We start from the raw sequence: 22,105 nt of genomic DNA, 5'->3' as shown, positions 1-22,105 counted from the left end.
TTGAAGTTTTTTAGGATATTCTAATAATGTGGATTCAAGCCCCAAATTTAGCTGAAGAGAAAAGTTGAATCTTTAGATATGTTAAAGAGAGAAGTTGTATATTAACACTCTCTTCTGTCCTCAAGGCAAAAGTTCTTTTCCTGGTTCCCTTTCTAGTTCACCATTAAAGGGTCCTGGATTTTGTTGAGATTTAAATATGACCCTCACCCTCTTCATGTCCTATACTTTGTTTCTAATTCCCCCATTTGTAGACCACTTAAAATCAAACCCTATGGAGGGGATTTGTAGATACCTCAGGGTAAACGTGAGAGCTAATGCTTCCTTACACCTCTGAATTGCCTATTTATCATTCTGGCCTCTGAGAAAGTCCCTTTCTTTCCTACCTGTTCCCCTGTACTCTGTTTTTTTCTAGATATGGAGTTTTTAAGGTATATTTTTCCAGGAAAGATTTTTCTGAATGTATAGTTTCCATTCTGTTAGAAATATGTCTATATTTTAATTCTTTAACAATTAATTATATTTTCATAAAGGCTAAAATTATTGAGTAGTTATTATGTGTCAAACTAAGTTCTATCTATCTATCTATCTATCTAGCTAAACCCTACAAATTTATGTAGTAATCATCTCTCTCTCCCTGTCCTTCTCTCTCTTCCTCTCTCTCACTCAAACGTTCTCTCTCTCTCTCTTCTCTCTCCTCTCTTCTCTCTTCTCTCTCTTCCCTCTCCAAGCCTCCCAGGCACTACAGCCCTAGAAGAAGGAGCATGTCTCCATGGTCCTGTGGAATTATTTCCCAGTTCAAATCTCCCAAAACTCAGGGTTCATGCATTCCTGGCCTAAGAACTATACTAATTGGATCAAAGGAAAGAAGTCTCAGAGATGATAATGTGATACCAGAAGAAAGTAGTATGAAAATACTTGAGGGGAAAATTACTACTTAATATCTTCTAATACTATTACAGTATGAGCTTAAAAATCTAATCTAGATTAGATTTAACATTGGAGATTAGAAAACATGCTAAACACATTTGAATGAGTCTCCCAAATTGTTCTTTGGTCAAAAGCAAAGATCATGGCCTCCATTACTTCTCACAAAATGATGCCCAAACCCAATGGCTTTCCCAAGGCTTCCTTAATTAACCACAACAGTCCCATATTACAATAACCCCCTGTATTGCCTAAAGAGTTGTAGAATCAGGAATTGGGAATTATCTAGAGATTATACACTCATATGCTACATTTTTCATCTGAAATATTCAAAAAAATTTTATACTGCCCCTCCTTCTCAGCCAAGCCCCTTTACTGTGAGGACAAATCCCTAGCAAAAGCCTAGACTCCTACTACAGCTAGTACAATCTTTTCTGGCCTGCACAAGATTTGAATGAAAAAGAAAACCAAAATCAATCTGTGTTAAAATACCAAGTGTTAACAGAATTAACAGGACAAGATGAGCATTGGGATCACTGGATAGAAATTGTTCTTTTCCTTTGTTAAGTAGTCCAACCACCATTATTTGCAAAGCCCCGAGCAAGATCCATTCTATGACCATATATTCGATTCTAAACCATATATCTAAATATTTAAAAGTTATAAATCATGCTAACAAATACACCTACAAAATGATATAAGACCAGGTTTGTATTTAGAATTTAGAACAATTCACAATTTTATACTAGGAACTAGAAGCATGACAAGCCTCAGTTTCCTGGAATGAAGTATCCTCCTTCTTGCTTCTTTTCTCATTCTTTACGGTGTTCCAAGGTTGGACAGACTCTGTGTACATGGAGGGTAGAACAGTCCTTCATCAACAAATTCCCCATGGCCACTGTCTGAGAGCTATCCTGGGGAAAAAGTTTATATAGCCCAGGAAATGGCCATACAGTGATCTCAACCATAAAATCCAGCCTCTCTCAGGTACTAGCACACTCGGAGGAGCATGTTTTCATGATCTTGGGGAATCCTTGCCCAGTACAAGTCTCTCAAAACACAAGGTTCATGGAAATGACCTTGCATTCTTTGCCTAAAGGCTGTATAAGATCAATGGAAAGAAATCTCGGAGACAGGCACTAGATCCTTCAAGTAGTATTAAGTGCTTATTATATGCCAGGTTCAGGGCATGTAAAGAAGAAAAGACATTGCTCTTTCCTTGGAAATACTCATAGCTTAATGGAAGAACTAAGCTAAACACTATGCATAATATAATTGCATAATGAAATTCAGGTGGATGTCCAAGTAAAAAAGTTCACTCCAAAACTAATTTTCTCACATACATTTTTTCTGAGGAACACAAACACAATTTTTCTGCTTTGAAGCAAAGAACTGCTTCTTAAAATCTAGCAATTCATCATTACCAATTCATCCTTTATCCCACAGGGGTACCAGTGTCAGGCTGGCCGCCACCTCATGCAGTGTTGTAAATCAGCATTCCTGCTCAAGGAAGAATGCTAACAGCAAGAAAAGTTTTACAAAATCTGTGACTACTCAATGTCGAGCTAAATTTTCAGGTGTGGCATCTCATTCTACCTATTCCATTCCTCCAATATGGCACACATAGGATTGTAAATTATTAAATCACACATTGCATCTTTCATTATATTAGAAGTATTTAGAAGGAAAAAACTTTATCTCTGTAACATCTAGCAAAAGGCTTGATCTTAGAGGATGCCCCTTTAACACTTGCTGAATGAATTTCAATTAAGTTTACACAAAGTAGGCTCTATTTTGAATGTAGTACCATAAAAATGTTTTATTAAATACAGTATAATTTTCTGATGTGATTATCCATGTTTTTTTCTTGCACTGGTTGTCAGAAAACACAATATTGTGTAATATTCACAATATGCATATCTGGATATGTGAGAAACAAACAGGAAGTTAATTAACTTATTAATTAACTATTTGTTAACTTCCTAAACAAATAGGAAGTTATCTACACCAGTCTTAAGGGAAGGCAAAGAGAAGGTAAGACTTGCAAGACTTATACATTTACCAGGAAGTATTCAGAAGTCACCCTTATATGTCCCTCTCAAAATGTGGGTGTTGACGTTCTCATCCCTGGCATCTTGTTTGGAGACAGGGTCCTCACAGAGGTAACTGAGTTGAAATGAGGTCATTAGGATGAGTCCTAGTCAAATAGGCAGGAGGAGTAAAGGGAGGGGAGGGGGTATGGGAGTAGGAAGGAGAATAGAATGAATTGGACATTATTACCCTATGTACATATATGATTACAAGATTGGTGTGATTCTACAACATGCACAACCAGAAGAATGAGAAGTTATACTCCATTTGTGTAGATGTGTCAAAATGCATTCTACTGTCAGGTATAACTAATTAGAACAAATAAAAAAATATGACTTGTATCTTTATAAAAGGGGAAATTTGAACACAGAGACACACATAGAGGAAAGGTAATGGGAGTAGTACAGGAAGAAGACATTCCTACTCAAAACCAAGGAGGGGAGCCTACAGCACATCAGATTCTCCCCGCCCAGTCCTCAGAATGAATCAACTCTGGTGAGGCCTTGATGTCAGACTTCCTTCCCCCCAAACTAGGAAACACTCATTTTGATGCTCATTTTGGGGTATTTTGCCCTTGTAAATAATATACTAAGCATCTAATAAATGTTATTATAATTTTTTTTATCACTGCTGCATTTTTAAAAGAGTGGAATCATAGGCCACCAGTGAAAAGTCATAAAAAGCATCTGCATGTACCAAAAAAAAAGCAACTACCCAGCATTGGCTTTATGAAACTTAAGTTTAAAAGCTCTATTTATATGTTCAGGAGTCAGCAAACAGGTTCTGTTGGCTTTTTTTTTTTTTTTTTTGGTTGCCCACTTATTTTTCCTCTCTTTTCTTCTTTTGGAGTTTGCTATCTTCTTCTTTCTTCACTAATAGTTTAGCCCCACTTAAACCAATTACCTTTTTCCTAATCACAAATATAAAAACAGAGATGGTTAATGCCATGTTCTACTTGACCCTTTAGACAAAGTTTATCAGAATGAAAGTTTCTATTTATTCAGAAGCAGCATGTATATAATCACATTCAGCCTGCCCTTCAGATTTTTCTCATTCCAATGGTTCTTCAGCATGCAGTAAAAACATACACTGAGAATCTGTACTTCAAGAAAAATATTTTGGAATGCCTTCTCAGAACTCTTTCATGTTCAGCAATATTTAATGCTTTAGAAGACACAGATCTGTTTGTTAAAGGGGATTATATGAGGGCTCCTATCAGCTTCCACCCAGGCAGCTTTTTAACTCACCTATTTTGTTACATCTCTCTCAAATTTGCTGGCACAGTTTATATTTCTATCTACTCTGCATGTAAACAAAATGATTATATCCAATGTTACTAAAAATAAGCATATGAAACATCATTAGAAGCCAAAAACTAGGGTTCATTACTCGGCAAAATGGAATTACATCTTTTAAGATATTCTTTAAAAATAAAATATTTCTAAGAACATTAATTCCCCAATAAATATTGAACAAAGGGATACCAATAACCACAGTTTGCATGTGCATATAAATACTTGTCACAGTCTTAGTAAATTTCTAAGCTTCAAGAAACTCTGCAGTATAAACACCACAAAATTATAAAAACATCACTTGAAAGCAATCCTTATAGAGATTTTTTTCATACTTTTTTAAGTTTGAGGAACAAATTTTTTAGTTCTTGTTTCTGTCACTGTGCAGATGGTTAATTTTGACTGAAATTTTAAAACTAAATAAAACAATTATTATTCAAAATGCAAAATAAATGGAAATAAGTTTTCAAATGAAGTCACTTTTGCATTTATAAGTATTTATACTACTGGAGTTATGGAAGTCTTAAAACTTCACTAAGTCTTGGGGACACCGTGTTATTAAATATTATTTTACATGTCTTTTTCTCCATTGTTTTGTTTTCATGGAAGGAAAATATTTATTTTTCAGTTCTGAATGTAGCACATCCCAGCAGATATATTTTATAGTTACCAATTAAAAGATGTTGTTCAGCAACTACCCTGCATAATAAACCAACTTTGTCTCCTACCACACATCAAAGTGTAATTCTTTGAAATTCCTCAGATGTACTCATCATCAGACTGTAACCCTGAGGCTTCATTGAATTTGTTTATGATTTGTGTATTATTATTGCTTAGGGCCCAGCTTAAAATTTCGATAAAGTAAGAAAATGTGAGATTCCTTCCATTAAGAGTATTGCAAAATAGAGATCAAAGGCATAATTTTACTCCACAATCTGTATGATCTAACTTGGTTTATGATTAAAGAATGATTTTAATTCTCAAACTTTTAAACTTTATTAAATGTTGTGGTAATGCATTGAATAAATTCCAGACCTACATAAATACACAGGCAGCTGTTTGTAATTTGCATTTTTATCAGTTTTGAAAGAGCACAATGTACTTCCTGCATCTTATTTTCAGAATTTGCATTTTATCATCTTTGGCTATCCAGTATATAGTATGGAGTACTTGAATATCTCATTCTTTGAATTTTCATTGTTGATTGTAAATCAGATGATGGCTGGCACTTATCTCTTTTCTCATTTTTCTCTTCTCTCAACCTCCAAGTTTACTTGCTACCATTTCTTCTTGGCTCTAATAATAGAATACACAAAATATTTTATTTTCTTTTCCAGCCTTTTTCAGGACTTCAATAATCATATTTCCTTTCCTAATTACTTACCATAAAATCTAAAGGCAAATAAAATAAGCTTTTGCTTTTACTCATAAATTTTCAAAATGTCATTCAAACTTCATCAACTTCTTTTCAGTGCTTACTGAGTATTGAATTTAGAGGGAGGAGGAATGGAATGGAGATAATACTATACATAAGTCTGCACTCTGAGATATTCACAATGAACAGAATGAACATTCCATAATATAGAGACAGGCACTGCCATTCACGTCAGCTATATCCCTATCAGAAAGGACATGTGGCCTTGAGGGAAAGCTGGCAATGAGAATGATGTCTCTAGTTGCCTTCAGCTCCTAGCCCTGATTCCCACAGACACTCAACAATTTCCTCTCCTTCTGCATTGTCCTCATAGAATCCAACAGCATTTTCCCAAAAGGCTCCTCTCACCCATTTACACTTCTCTGGCCTTGGCTGCCAGAGCCTTAGATGAACAGACTGGTGGCAGCTTGTGTTTTCTGCCTCCTTCCCTCTAGCAGTCCATCTGTCCCCTGGGAAATATTGAAATTGCTGTTCTATGCCCTAGCAAGAACATATGGGGGAAAAACACAAGCTAATCTTTCTCTTCATATTTTTTCAATGACAACAAATGGAAAAAAAGAGTTCTGGAGTTACCTATTTCCCAATCAAAAGCAAATAAGAAAACAAAATTTATTTTATGATAGATTATTAACTTTATAAACTAATTTATGACATCCATTTAATTTCTAGAAACTAAGTCCCTGTTCTTACTGATGTGGAAAATGTATCCAGTTCTTTTCACAAAAATTTAGTCCAACCCAAGTGATTTCTTAGTCACTTATTTTCATATTAAGTCACACTTACATTTAAAATTTTTTCTTAGGGGTTTCTCCCTACCCCATCTCTTTGCTGTTGATACTAATTTCTGGTATTGGAACAAAGGGAAATGTCTGCTGCTCTGTGACAGCTAGGAAGAGAATATAATTTCAATAGGCTTGACTTGCCTGGGTCTTAAATGGAGGTTTCTCAAACTTTAATGTGTACCTATAATCAACTGAGGATGTTGTTAACATGCAAATTCTGACAAAACAGGTCTGATATGGAGATTCCACATTTCTAGCAAGCTCCCAGGTGATATCATTACAGTTGGTCCTCAGACCATACTTTAATTAACAAGGGTTTGATTGGTGAATGCTGGGCTTGGTTTGTACTGATCTCTCTGGCAAAGACCATCAATTGAGTATTATAGCTGCATACCAACCCCCCACTCCAATTGTACTCAACAACAAGAGCATCTTTCTGATTCTTACCACAATTCTTGTATGATTCATGTTTATCTGGGATGGGTAAGGAGAAAGCAATTGGGATACAAGAGTATTCATTGGAACCTGAAAGGGGTCAGGGAGACTACATCCTTTAATATTCCAAATACCATCTCACTCCAGAAGGAAACCATAGGAGAAAACGCTGTATCTCAAAAATTGCTAATTTCACTCAAGATGAGAAAATGCTGTATCTCAACAATTACTAACTTCATTCAAGATATTCATCTTTATCTCCTTCCCTCACCCCAAATTAAATGCCATCATCACTTGAAAAACAAAGCTAAAAGAAAATATAGTCACTTAAATAGCCCTGCAACAGAGTTATTTTACAGAACATTATAATTTGGGAAAAGATGGGCAGGAAATAAAGACAGTTGTTTCCAGTGTATAATATATACATAGGTCTAAGAACTGAGTCACAGTTGCAGTCAAAAAAGTTTTCAAGACCTTACAGTTCAGTTATCACTTTGGGAAAGGGAAAATGTCTATTCTGGATGTGTTCTGGTTCCTTCCAGGAAGCACTAATAAAAGAGCTTATAGATTTCAGACTATTTTGAAAATTCTGGGATATTTGTATAGATAAGAGCTTTGTCTGAAACTTTTTTTGAAAGATTCAGTTGTCTGAGAAGTAATGAAATTTTATTCTGTGTAGATTTCCAAATCTACTGCCCACTCCCTTTCAAGCTAGGAAAAGACAGAAAGCTATTTAACAAAAGATCAACCTCATGTCAGGACTCCTACAATCCTCTGTCCTGAGGAGGTTCCTGGGATCCCCAATTCCCTCCTATAGCACAAAGTACTACCAGGTGGAAAGCTCAGTCACTTGGCACCTTCTGGCTGAGAAAATTCATCTTGGATGCCCTGTCATCCAAATCAGTCTATATTTGTCTATGGTAGATATATAGCAAGGCTTTGCCTCTTATTTGTACCACAATATGGTTTAATATGTTTGCCTTGTAGTGTAGCAAAGGATACATCTAAACATTGTATACAACTGCTGCACCTACTTACTATTCCTGTTGATAAGGAAAATAATTATATCAAAAGTTTTTCTGATAACAGGCAAAGAGAGGGTGGAAATGTAGCTCAGCGGTAGAGTGATTTCCTAAGCATGCATGAGGTCCTGAGTTAAAAAAAAATTGGCAAAGAGGAACACAATAAAACAAGGTAAAATTAAATTGCTAATAGACAAGAGAACTTCAAAACTCCAAGTAAATAAGTGTGCATATATATCTAAGTGTGCATATATATCTTGAAAGTTGTATTCATTTAAATTTTTCTCTAAAATATTTCTTGAACTTAAAAACTTGTCATTCATTTTCAGAATCACATGATACCTTAAAGTAAATATTTACCTGGATATATTTTTTCAGTTTTTGAATAAGGTTTTGAAAAAGGAATTCGTTTTCGCCAGGCTGAACCATTATATGAAGTTGACATATATTTGTCTGAAAAAATAAAAGAAGACTACTACTAAATATTCTCTAACTTTAAAATCATATTCCAAGGGTGTTTCAAAGTTACAAACATCTCAACAGTGAAGCTATTCTCCAAATATTTCATTTTAACATTTCGAAGCTAAGGCATCAGGGATATAAATGAGACCACTTAAGCTATCACTGATCATGGTTATGGATCTCTTAATTGACTATCCCATTCCTCAAATAAGGTTCTCTCCCATGAGGCAAGCTGGAGAAGAAGGTGATGTCTGGATACAACCAAAATATTTCACTGCCTTGCTTTATTGTAATTTAACACAAAATCTTGCTACTTTTGTAGAGCTTTTTTTTTTTTAAATTCGGTACAGCCCAAGTCATGTTTCCTTCCATTAATTGACTTCCAACACTTATATTTGTGTTTGCATGTGTTACTATGAAGCTGTGGTTCTCAAAGCATGGTTGGTAACAATAAAAATAATTTGCTTTTTCCCCTTGTTGACATTTGCATTAATGATGTAAAACCAAAAACATCAGAGTGTAATTACTGGCACCTTCACAAAAATCTAGATCCTAGCAACAAACTGTTCTATTACTTGTATTCTTTTCAGCCACCCACTTAGAGTAAAGTAGTAATAAAATAATTTTATATTATTTTTAATATATTATTTATTATTTTATTATTATATCATTATTATTATAAAGAAAACTAAGGGGCAGTTTCATCTAAGAACTGACATCCATATGTCAGTTTATTCTAAAAATGAATAGAAAAATACTTTAAAGCTAACTTCTTATTTAAATTGTTGAAGAATCTAAGAATCTAAGATTTTCGAAAGTACATAACATTTGAAACTTTACCGACGACACTGTGAACATGGAGAGACAGAAACATGAAATTAAAGAAATTTTAAGTGGCGTTTTTTGTTAGATTGAGAAAAATGAAAACCAACTTCAAAACAGCAAAATTCCTCTGAGACAGGGAGAAAAGAGATTTGGTTCTCTATCCCCTGTGGCCTTGTACTTCCTGACATACACTATGACTTTGCCTATTACATGATGAAATGATTTAGAAGCAATCTGTGCATGGTGGGAGAGATGAGAGGTTGTCAACAATATTGCAGTTAACCCCCAAAGTAACCCTTTCAGAAAGTAATCATGAAGGCCTAAAGAATAGCCTGACAGTGATAACTGAACAATGCAGTTAGTGGAACAAGAAAATGTCAACCATTAAAAAACAATCCCCCCTGGTGAAATGAAGCTGTCCAGGGGGAACAAAGTACAGTGTTCTGAGGCATAACTCCAGGGAGGTACCATGTCAAGTCATCTGCACCCAACGTGAGTTTTCTTCCATAGCCTTTAAATCATGTGCATGACTGCACATGGAAGAAATCCTCCCTCTCCTTCACATGTTATGATGACAACCCAGAAAAAGAAGAGGGGGATGGGGTATAGTAGTGAGGATTAGCCAATCCATCAGGAAATTCCATGGGAATGCAATCACAGACACAGTAAACCACATCAGTCAGGAGCCTTACCTGAACAGAGGTTGAGTTTGGGTTCCTTGTTAACATCAGCTTTATGGTAGGATCCACTCGGGGGTCTGCTGCGGGGCGGTGCATTCAGTGGGACAGTCCTGACAGCATCTCTTTGAACGTGGATATAAGCTGAATTCTCAGCATTTCGGTTTTTATTATTATGATGGTAACTCATTTTATTTTTGGGATTTTGGAGCTGTACAGCTATAAAACAAAAGTGAAGGATAAAACTGGCTTCACATCCATAAAAAGTATATTGTACTTTTAGTGTTTGATAGTATAATGGAAGGCAACACAAGCTAAAAGAATTAAGTTTAGAGGAGTTAGGTTGATGTCTAACATTTATGGTACATGACAGTAAGCTGTTTTCCACAAAGAACATATTTGATATCTAACCACTTTTTAAATGACAATTTAGAAACATGAAATATATTGACCCTTTACCTCTCCGCATTCCAGAGCCAGGAAAGTTCTTTGGTTCATCATAAATCCATTTTCTTTTTTTCACACCTTTAAAATGAGGCTTCCTCACTGGCTGGACATCATTCACTTAGAGAAGATACAAATTTTTACAGTTTTTAAAGAGATTGTTTCATGTGAAAGTTACTGTAGGTGTTAATTAGATATCTGTGCAGTCAAAAACCAAGCAAGAAAAAAAAATGGACTACCCCAATACTTTACTTTTTAAAACAAAGGGTGATATTTACTGTTAAGTGACACAAAACAAACTATCTTGTAAATGGCTGACAAAATCTTCAACAAGCAGCTTTCCTTAAAAAAAAAAAGCTTCCTTCCAAAGGCCTGTGTGGATTCTTTTAAAAGAACATAAAAATGCATCCCAAATATAAATATAAATTTCATTTTTATAGTGCTATTTTTAAGTAATTTTTTCAACATAAATCTTTTTGTATTCTTTTAGTCCAAAAGCCTTTTAAAGTCTTAAGAAGTTGAGTATATACAAGTGATTTGGTCAAACTACTGAAAAATCAGAATTTGTAAATACTAAATTCATAAATTTTTCACTTTTTACTTGCATCTTTATACATCAAAGTTTTATATGAGTTTTTAATTTTCCAGGAATTTCTAAGTTAAATATTTCCAGGGAAGCTTACAATCATTTTGTAGATGGAGACATTCTGTTATTCACAAGTGTCTACTGAGCAAAGGAAATGAATATCAATCACACTGTGTAGATTACACTTGCTCTCTACAGTAGACTGATAAACCTGTCTTTGCCCTAGCTCTCAACCTCAGTTTAAGTTTTAAGCCCTCAACGAAGCTCTGATTTACTGCCTCCTCCTCAATATCATGTCCTGCCTCTGTTTCCAAGCTCTCAGGCCTGGGAGTTAGAAATTGTATTTTTAACAAGTGCCACGACACCAAACATGGTTTCCTAGGAAAAGGCATAATTGTTCCCCTTCAGTGTTTCACTGGAAACCAAAATTATTTTAGGGGTTCAAGAAATGAAATAAGGGCCAGAAGGAAACAAGAAAGGAATCAGGAAGATTCACAAGTCTTAATGTATAAAGATAAATAGTTCAGAGTATTGAATAGCAAGAATAAACAAAATCAGGAAAAACAATCCAAAACCCAATGTATTGCCAATATATTTCCCTACATGGAAAATTGTAAATGTTATATACTAGTGAATCTTCTGAAAGTAGTATGTTATTATTTTAACGTCTATATTAAACTAGTGGGAAAGCATAAAATTTACTAGGACCTACTTCACGATTCATTGTTAGAATTAATACAGGAATACTTTGTCCTTAATTCTCAGTCCTGAATAATTTTCAAACCATCTCTTTTTTTCTTTTTAAAATTCTATTTCAAATAAGCAAAACAAATCCACACTAAGACACATATATTTAAGGCCTAAAAGTGATAGAGCTAATGTCTCACTTGAAGAGGGGTCCTCTCTGCACTTCATACTGATATTCTCAGTAGCATTTAATACATGCGTTGTAGGTACTAGTCGGGTAGTTAGGGAACGCTTTGGATGAGGACTGTCCTTGTTATCTTTTAAAGCAAATTAAAAAAATAAAATGTCAATATTAGTAAAAGAAGCATTTAAGTTGGTATTCAGTTTTCAAACATTATATGGACACACCTCTTTAGAGATATAAATGTATATTAATTTTTAGAAAGTGTCATTAAAATTTCATAGTTGCCAGACTGTACCTCAAATATTACTGATAAAACTCTGGAATGACATGCATTATTCTTCCATACATAAATAACATAATAGTGGCAATATTTTTAATGTTTTCATGCAAAAGAATTAAAAGGTTGTTAATTTTACAAGTGGGTCCATTTATAATTGACTTTCTGAAAAAATAATTTAAATGTAACAACTTTTATTTGCTCTATGCTTTGGAGTGGGACTATCCAATTAGCTCTCTACAATGATAAAAATGTTCTGAATCTATGATGTTCAATATGGTAGCCACTAGCTACATGTGGCTACTAAACACTTGAAATGTAACTGAAAACTGAATTTTTAATCTTTTTAAATTTAATTAATTTAAATGTAAATAGTCATATATAACTGATGCCTCCCATATTAGTATAGTTTTTAAAGAGTTTCTTTGATAAATTGGACAAAACTTTTCCAACTCTGATCAGAAAGGTAAAGAGATTAACATGACTTTTCATTAAAATATTTTAACACAAAAAACTTTATGCTTGAGGATATTTAATAGTCAGCAAAAAAGTAGATGAAATGGGTTTACATTTTATAATAATTATAGAAAATGTGAATCCCTCTAATTTGAGGTTAGCAGTACATTTTGGCTGGGTCTAAGAAAGGTGCTCAAGCAGAGAGGCTCCCAAGTTCAGTACAAGCAGCATAGAACTATTGAGGATAGATTTTGTTGTTTCTCTCAATTATTTATAAACTACAGTTGGCAATGATCACACTCTAAAAAAATTTAGTCATTCTGCTATAAGTTGGGAAAAGAAAACTGAAAAAGGATGTGGTATTATATTCTAAGATAATCAATAACTTTAGAGCTAGCAAGGCTCCTAAAAATTATGTAGCCCAACAGGCTAATTTTTTAGAGTAGGAAATTGAGGCTAAAAATGTTTAAATTCCAAGGTTAAACAATTAGGGACGGAGCCAGGACTGGAACCTCACTCCTATTCAATGGATACTGTGATTTATTACTTTCCCCTCTTATACTGGTTTCTATAACAATCAAGCTTTATGTTTAATTTACCTATCCAAATTACAAAAGGGTCAATATTATTGAATGATTCATTACCTTTATTATTTGAACATTTTGGTGTGGTGATTTCCTTCTCTTCACTTAAAGCTTCACTTTCATCTACTCCAAGAAATATGATCCTTTGTGGAACATAACAGTCACCTCCTAAGACAAAAACTTACTGTCAGAAGCAACAAATGGCAAAAAGTGATACAAAGCTACCTTTCAACACAAGAATATCCTCCACAATATCCCTTTGTCTGCTTTTGTTTAAATACTTCAGCGATGCTATCCCTATTCTCTACATGTATCAAAAATGCTTACATGAATACATAAGTATTAATGTGTAGGTATAACTGAATACCCGATATTCAAACTTACATATAGAAAATTGCAAGACAATGTACATATTCCACAAAATTAATTCCCCTTTAACTTATAACAATCTTTTACAGCTACTCAGAGTAAATACCCATAGTTGCTTTAAATATTACTTACATACAAAATTTTTAGATCCTTCACCACACAAGTTACCCTTTCTTAAAATCAAATATTTATTTCAAATAACCTTCTTTAAAATAACACCCATATCTGGACTAACCTGTGGAAAAACCAGTGGAAGTAATAGAATAACAGCTGATATTTATGGAGCATTTTTCTATGTGTCACACCCTCCACTGAGTACTTTCAATGACTCATCACATTTAATTATATTCCTATATTACTCTTAATAATTCAGTGTGGACTTATCTTAGCTATTTGATAGTGGAAACACATTACTGAATTTTTTTGAAACATTGAAGGCAAAAAAAAAATCACTTTTATCCCCTCACAAACTATATCATGTCAGGTCTTTCCCAATTTGAAGTCACCATTAAGGTCTTGAACCTAAATGTAAGACTTTATGTTTATCACTGCTTGTTTATCTTGAAAGATTTGGCTCATTGTTCTAGCATATTAACTTCCAGCATCTGCAAGTTTTCCAAACATGTCTCTGTTAACCCAGTCACTCAATATATTCAATATATTTAAACATACAATTATTTATTATGTAAGTATTTTCTGAATTCATTCCATGTGCCAGATATTCTGCTTCAGAAAATTATCTGTGGTAATTAATTATACTTGGTTCTTGGCCTCATGAAGCTTACAACAAAACAATGATAAAAATTTCAGAACAGAATTTGGTTTCTTCCATGAGCAAATGGCTTGTATAAGAACTTTCCTGCCAAAAGCAATTACAAAATATCCAAAACAGATTGGAAAACAACCCACTGCACAGAACTGTAATGCCTGAGAGCAACAGAGGCACACATGTAAATTTCACATCTCCTTGACCCTGGCTTTCTCCTCTTTTTCCATGAAGGTATTTCTAATTCATCATGCAGGGAAATACATTCCAACCAGAAAATGACTAACCAACTACTAAAGAGAAAGAGTCCAAAGTTCAGGTGGCACAGTGGCTTCAACCTGGGGGGAAGTCTGACAAAGGTAAAAAGAGCAAAGAAGCACCCTTGAAAAACACAGACTCTATGCTTTCCATATACAAAGTGGGACCCCAGAAAACTAGCAAATGAGCATCCAGGAGGCTAATGAATTGGTCAGAGATGTTGGCAACTACATAGTACTTTGGAGGCAAAATTTGGAGTTCAAGCTTCCCCAGAGTAGAGAGATCTTGGCTCATGGAGGCTCTCATTACAAACCTAGAAATGTAATGTCTTAGGAATAAGGGTCTTGCCCTTAGAATAAGGACCTTATATCAAAAGAAAAAGCAAATAGTACATAATCTACTACACAGTCTAAAACCAAACCCTGACATAATTGAGGTGTCCTGCTCATTCATAGTTTAGCTGCCTGCGGGAAAAAAAAAAAAAGTTTCCCTGTGGGAAAACAACCTCATTCATACTCTACAAATCATTATTATCCACAATGTTCAACATGTAATTAAAATTAGAATGTACATTAAGAAACAGAACAATTGACCAAAAACCAGAAGATGAAGTATATCCTCCTAATAGGGAACAACAGAAAGTTAGAAAAAATAATGACTAATATCCAAAAATGACTGATGGGGAATTTAATCAGACAATTCACACAATTATCAAATAGAAAGTAGAAATTTAATACATGGAGTTAAAAGCAGAGATGAAGAGGATTACTAAGCAGGACAAGAAGTTGGCAGAGGGGCTGGGGCTGTGGCTCAGGGGTAGAGCACTTGCCTCACACGTGTGAGACACTGAGTTCAATCCTCAGCACCACGTAAAAACAAATAAAATAAAGGTACAATTAAAAAAATAAACAAAAAGAAGTTGGCAGAAAGGATCCAAATTTACCCAGTGAAATCAACAAGAAAATGATACTTTTAAGTGGGCTAGAGATGTTAGAAATACAACTTGGCAAAAGAAGAAGTCAAAATGGACAATAAATGCACGAACATGTGTTCAACATTATTAACAATCAGGGAAATCCAAATTAAAATCACAATGTGAGATCACTGACAAACCACCAAAGTAGCTAAAATCTGAAACTACTAAGTGTTGGTAAGGATATAGAGCAAGCATTCTCCCCCAACACACACAAAAAATGAGTGCATATGCCTTTAGAAGACATGTAAACGAATGAATATCCACAGAAACCACACACTGGAAAATATTTCCAGCAAACCCCTATTATCAGTACTCTTGGGGCTTTCATAGTTTTTCACAAACACAAGTAGAGAGGTAAAAGAATTTGTTATGGGACCCACACATTCCTAGATGAGGTCTAATAAGCTTTTAGGCTAAGCCTTTTTGTTTTAGTTTTCATGCAGAGATGAATGGAGGATGGAGGCATTAGGGGGCACAGCACATCATGGACAAGAATTTAGCTCTAGGGCAGGTGGGGGGATTTGAATTCCAGTTCCAACACCTTTTAGTGAGGACAGTCTCAGAAGGGTCACCTAATGCTTCTGAACTTTGTTTTCCATTTGATTAAAAAAAAAAAAGAAAATAGACTCCACCAGCATGAGTTATTTCTATAACTTAATAGAAATTATTTTAATCCATGAAAGATACATATGTGTATATGTGTGTGTGCACACATTTCCCCTAGAAGCAGTGGTTTAATATTCACTAATTCAGTGTTCATGTCAACTTTATAGAATATAACTATATGCATAATAATAATCAACTGCATGTATGTGTGTATTGACAGTGTGTCTGTGTGTATATGCACATATAATATATGTTATATATGTATATGTATACATATTATCTCTCATTATATACACTCACATACACACATCTGTATACATATAGAAATTTACACAGCAGTGTAAAAGAGCTACTGTAATAATGAGCAACATAGATCAGCCTCATACAACTAGTGATAAATAAAAGAATTCAAACTAAAAGAGTATAAACTGTGCATTTCAACTTCTGTAAAGGTCAGGAAATGCAAAATTAACCTATGGTACTGACATCAGATTAGTAGTTACAATTAAGAGGGACCCTTGACTTGGAAAGGAGAAGCTCTCTGTAGTACCACAAATATGGTTATATATGGATGCATATGCATGTAAAATTTTATTGAGCTATATACCAGTAGAGTTACATACTTTATTAAATTCAAAGCTCAATAAAACATTAAAATAATAAGACTAAAGTGTTTTCCTTCAAATTGAATATTGACTAATCAGTCATAACTTTAAATTTTTATCCTCTTCCTCTGAAGGATATTTTATCAATTTGGAGGCTTAAATATGTTTATGTTGTTCTCAATACCCAGGAGATTCGTCTGTCTGGGAACACATAGATCATTATAATGCTTAAAGAATCAACAGGTCTGACTATGACAGGGCTCGGGCTGGGGCTGGGGCTCAGTGGTAGTGCACTTGCCTGGCATGTGTGAAGCACTGGGTTTGATTCTCAGCACCATTTAAAAACAAATAAAGGTCTATCAACAACTAAAAAATAAATAAAAATAAAGAATATCCTGAAATGAGGAAACCCGTTATCCCAAATGACAGAATCTTAACATTCTTTTGGAATGGTTGTTCAATCGCTTATTGCTCTCACATTATTATTATTATACAGAGTAATAAAAGTACAATGACAGTCTCACATTTTCTAAGACCCAATTAAGTAGGAAATACATTCCTGGTGTCACAACATAAAGGAAAGTTTATTTTTTATGTGAAAACATCACTTTACTAGTAGTAAAAAATAACCTTTTAACAAAAAGTATCATATGATTTAATAATATTTCACCAAAATGTACAACTAAAGCTGGTTGGATGCAGTGGGTCCGAATTTTGTACTCTTCATTTACAGTTAAAGCTTATTGCTTCAAGAAACCCAAATGAAATTTTTAGACTGAAACTATTGCAGACATAAGAAAGGAAAGAATCAAACTGTGTTGGCACCAGGAAAAAAGAATTGACAGAAGAAAATGACTAAAAATGTCTGAAGCTGGAACTGCAGAAAATATCACCAATGCGCTTCAGATGCACTGGTCCTTACCAGTACCTTCTAAACTCCTTCCTGTTCCCTCACACATTCTTCCTCCCAGCCACAAACTTTTTTCCTTATCCAAAAATCTCTGTATCTTTTTGTTAAAGCTTAGAATTTTCTGTCAGAGGAAGGATTTTCTGAAATGCTTATGCTAAAAGGCAGGTTTCAAAATGTTTAAGTTACAGTACACAATTAGGATGTGATGCCTTGGCACAAATAAAATACATATGTATATTTAAATACATCTGTCTTGACATAGCCTAACTCAAAGGATTTATTAGGGCCCTCTTGTGTTTATAGTTCTATGATAATATTGCACATGCTTAATTTTGTACTCTTCATTTACAGTTAACATTCTTTTGGAATGGTTGTTCAACCAGCTTATTGCTTTTAATGCTTGTTCAACATGCTTAATATCTGAATTTGTTAGAGCCAGAAGTTGAACCTACACACACACACACACACACACAAAATCAGTTCTAATAAAAATACAAAAAAATGAATATCTTGCACAATGAATATAAATTCCTAGAGACATTTGTTAGAGATACAAGACTTTGAAAGCATTTGATTTTCAAATGTACCTCCAACACCCTGCATTACACATGAAAAAGACCAAAAAACAAAATGACACAAAATTTCCTGTGGTGATAATATATTCAGAATCATCTAGTTACAAATTAACTCACCTCCATTTTCTAGAGTAGCAATGTCAGTCCTTGGTTTCCTATCCAATGATGTTTTTATCTCACCTTGCCTTTCAAATAGGCTAAATTTTGTTGGAACTGTAAGACCATCCCCTAGAAACAAGGAGGAAAAGAAATAGTCACTCCAGGAACCAGTAGGTGAGTAAGTAAGAAGTCAATGATAGAATTCAGGATGAAAGTAAATAAATTCAAATCTAACACAGGGCTGGGGATATAGCTCAGTTGGTAGAGGTGCATGCAACTCATGTACAAGGCCTTGGGTTCAATCCCCAGCACCTCAAAAAAAAAAAAAAAAAAAAGCTAATACAACCGTTGTTTGCATTGTGATCTAGTGAAAAATATATAAATACACAAGTTTTAAGCAAACATTGTAACTGTCAACAAAGCAGCAAACAAATTAATTATCCTATTTGTATTACTAATCAAATGGCAATTTAAAAAATTTAAATAAATTAACACTATTGTGTATACATAATGTTTATGCATAAGGATTAGCTAAAACTATTTAAAAATTAAAAAATCTTTTAAAGCAAAATACATATAAGTGGATTTTTAATCTTACATTTTTAATATTTATTGCTAACTTTTTTTTTTCTTGTCTGAAGTGCAGGCCTGCAATCTGTTCCTCCTCAGATATTTCCCATATTCTGCCATCTGTTTGATGGTTCGTTGCTGCCACCTACTGCCATATTTTCAAATAGTTTGCCCCTTACAGATTAGCAAGTAGGTAGTTTATCCTGTACTTTCTTATAGTCATCTTGATCCTTAGACATTACCACATACACACCTCTCTCTCTCTGCACCTCTCTTTCTCTTCCTCTCTCTCCTCTCTCTCTCTCTTCTCTTTCTCTTCCCCCACAGGAACAGGGAGGCATTCACTTCTCTCACTTCTCTCCTACTCCTACAAAATGTGTTTTTAAGCTTACCCTAAATGCAAATGCAAAAGAACCATGTAAATACATGACATTCATGGATTTCTCTGAGTTCCTGGTTTGGTATCCAGAACATAATGCTCTTCTTATCCTGCGCTTCAAGGGGAAAATGTTCAATAACAGCAAAGTCAGCTTCACCACACCAAAGGAAAAGTTCCATGAAAGACAGAACCTAAGAATTCTGCCCACCAGAATTGTCCTAAAATTGTTTGGTATATAGAACATATTCATTTAATAAACAAATATGCCTTGCTCTGTCACCCTATTATTCTGTGATGCCCTTTTTGACTTTCTTGGACTTGGTTATCTTTTTCTGTTTAGAAAAAAATCTAGACCTATTTCACAGGGAGATTTATTTCACAAATAAGATTGTAAAAGCCAATGGCTCACAGGATTACTGCATGAGGTGTGTAGTGTCACCATGTGTTTATGAAGTCTATCTATTCTGTGGCTCCTATAGGAAAATATCATTACATTAATAGCAGCTTTTCATAGAAAATTTGGGTCAGTGAGTAAAAAACACTTCCTTCCCACTCTCAAACCTGATGCATTATTTATCATTTAGTATACATTATACTAAATAATTTACTTTCTATCACACCAAGTATCTCTTACAAGTCACTTTTAATGTTGCCTTTTCATTTCTTACCTTCCTGCAATTCACTGCCATTTTCCAAAGGTTTTTCTAGCTCTTTTTCCACTGTAGGAGCTATGCTTTTTGATGATGAAATATCTGGAGGAGTTTGAAATCTATAGTATTCACCTAATCTCCCATAAGAAAAGAATGGTTAGTATGTGCATCACATCAAGTCCTGAAAAATCCACAAATGTTTGATTTCTTACCAGATTTATAACACATCTCCTTTATTGCTCTTTTTTCTTCAATTTCTTCAGGAGTCTTTGTCCATAAACTAGAAGCATCTATAGGATATATATTTTTTAAATTAAATTGTCCCAAATCCAAATAATCTGAAAATTTGTAAATCAGAAAGAAAAATCCCAAATATTGTTTTCATGGATAGATTATATTTTTTAGCTTTTAAAATCAAGAAATTCACATACTCATAAATGTTTCTAATTGTTATCATTTTAAACATTAGAATCAGTCAAGACAAAACTATATGACTAATCATATATAAGAAGCTGAAGGCACAGACTCACACATTGAGATGGTGTCTGGAGGAAAATGTACAATGATAGATGTGGAAATGTAACGTGCTAAAAATAATAGTTGTGCATTCCTAAGCACAAGGGCACTGGTGGCCTGTAACCCATAGGAGGACATGTTCCAGGGAAGAGACAGAGTGAAGTTTATTTTCCTACATGTCTCTCTTGGATGTACATACTGGCAGACACCATGTTCTGTGGTTTTATGAGAGGAAAAGCAGAGGCTGGGGATATATAGCTCAGTTGGTAGAGTGCCTGCCTCTCATGCACAAGGCCCTGGGTTCAATCACCAGCACCATATAAAAAAACAGAGAGAGAGAGGAAAAGAAGAAAGGCAGACCTGTGTCCTTATCCTCTTCATACTCTTGTGAGGATCCCCTGGGATAATGCAGATGATAATGCATCATATATTATAAACTATAGATTTTCATAATGCCAAGGGTTCTTTGTAAGACAAACAGATGATTAATAGATATGCAGATGAACAGATGACACACATGTAATCAATGTGTTTTGCAACAGTTGTTATATATGAATGTGAGAGGTCATTTGCATCTCTTCAAGCATCTGCACATAAACACGAAATCTTCCAGTCATCATGCAGCACAACCTTCCAATCCAAATGATCACAAACATATGCAGACATGAACAGATCAGAACATAATTATTTATTTAATAAAATTAAAATGAGTTTCTCACCAAAATCTGCCCTATATATTATTACATCATAAGCCTCTGGTAGCCAAACAACTATGTAAAAATACTGCCAGGTTTTTGATGTGCATTATAATCTGATGAAAGGTTTACTAACCATTTTGTTCCTCTCCTTCCTCCTCTTCATCCTCAAAGTTAGTTTTTAAAACTAAAGGATGATGAATGGGTCGTGTTATGTTATCCTGAGGTTTCAGAGGTTCCTGACTGTGGTTCACCGGTGGAATTCCTTCCTGACTTTCTTTCTGTAGTGTGGTATCTACAGAGAAAATTAATATTTCAGTCTCTTCAAGACATCTCTTATGGTAAGTATATTCCATGACCAACCAGTGCTTTCATGTTAAAATATATTTTTTTTTTAGAAAGATGATTAAACCATTTTAAAATAAATATCAAAAGTTTGCCCACAACTCATGAAAAAGGTGCCACTTCATAAACTGTAGATGGCCATTTGGTACATCAGAACTTTTGGGCATACAGGCAGTCCCAACATGATGGTTCAACTTTACAATGATGTAAAAGAAATAGAAATTCAGTAGAAACCATACATCAAATTTTGATATTTTTCCCAAGGTTAACAGTAAGCAGTAGATACTTTTTTAAAGTGATAACAACTCACAGCTCCCGGCCAGCAACGCAATCACGGGGGTAACCCACTGACATTCCACCATATACTGTGTGGCAAAGTTATGATATATGGTAGATAGGGTGTATTTAATGAATCTTCAACTTAAAACTAAAAAAATTAAAACAAAGGTTTACTGGGATGTAATTCCACATCTTCAAATGCAAACTGATCATAATTGTCATTGTAATTATATATTAGATCTGAAAGATAAGAAAAATTTGCTTATCAGATTACAATACCTAACAAAGGTTGACTCATAAAAAGAAAGAACTTAAAATAATGGCAGATTATATCCAAAAAAAAA

The 22,105-nt window shown here is 34.3% G+C and overlaps 1 protein-coding gene across 2 annotated transcripts in view; it reads right to left on the bottom strand.

The window, feature by feature from the left end:
• Positions 1–5,577: 5,577 nt before the first annotated feature.
• Positions 5,578–22,105, bottom strand: part of C3H12orf50 (chromosome 3 C12orf50 homolog) — a 32,060-nt gene continuing 15,532 nt past the window's right edge. The window contains exons 4-13 of one of the 2 annotated variants that reach the window (XM_027929720.2): positions 21,274–21,432; positions 20,139–20,216; positions 19,945–20,058; positions 18,346–18,456; positions 13,224–13,331; positions 11,863–11,979; positions 10,405–10,509; positions 9,961–10,164; positions 8,342–8,434; positions 5,578–5,603 (exon numbers count right to left, since the gene is read on the bottom strand). In XM_027929720.2, coding sequence (XP_027785521.1) covers positions 5,578–5,603; positions 8,342–8,434; positions 9,961–10,164; positions 10,405–10,509; positions 11,863–11,979; positions 13,224–13,331; positions 18,346–18,456; positions 19,945–20,058; positions 20,139–20,216; positions 21,274–21,432 — 1,115 coding nt within the window. The remainder of the gene's footprint in view (positions 5,604–8,341; positions 8,435–9,960; positions 10,165–10,404; positions 10,510–11,862; positions 11,980–13,223; positions 13,332–18,345; positions 18,457–19,944; positions 20,059–20,138; positions 20,217–21,273; positions 21,433–22,105) is intronic. The other variant, XM_027929743.3, reaches the window with a different exon arrangement.

Source organism: Marmota flaviventris, chromosome 3 (genome assembly GCF_047511675.1).
Source record: "Marmota flaviventris isolate mMarFla1 chromosome 3, mMarFla1.hap1, whole genome shotgun sequence".
NCBI lineage: Eukaryota > Metazoa > Chordata > Mammalia > Rodentia > Sciuridae > Marmota > Marmota flaviventris.
This window is presented reverse-complemented; position numbering and strand designations above follow the sequence as displayed.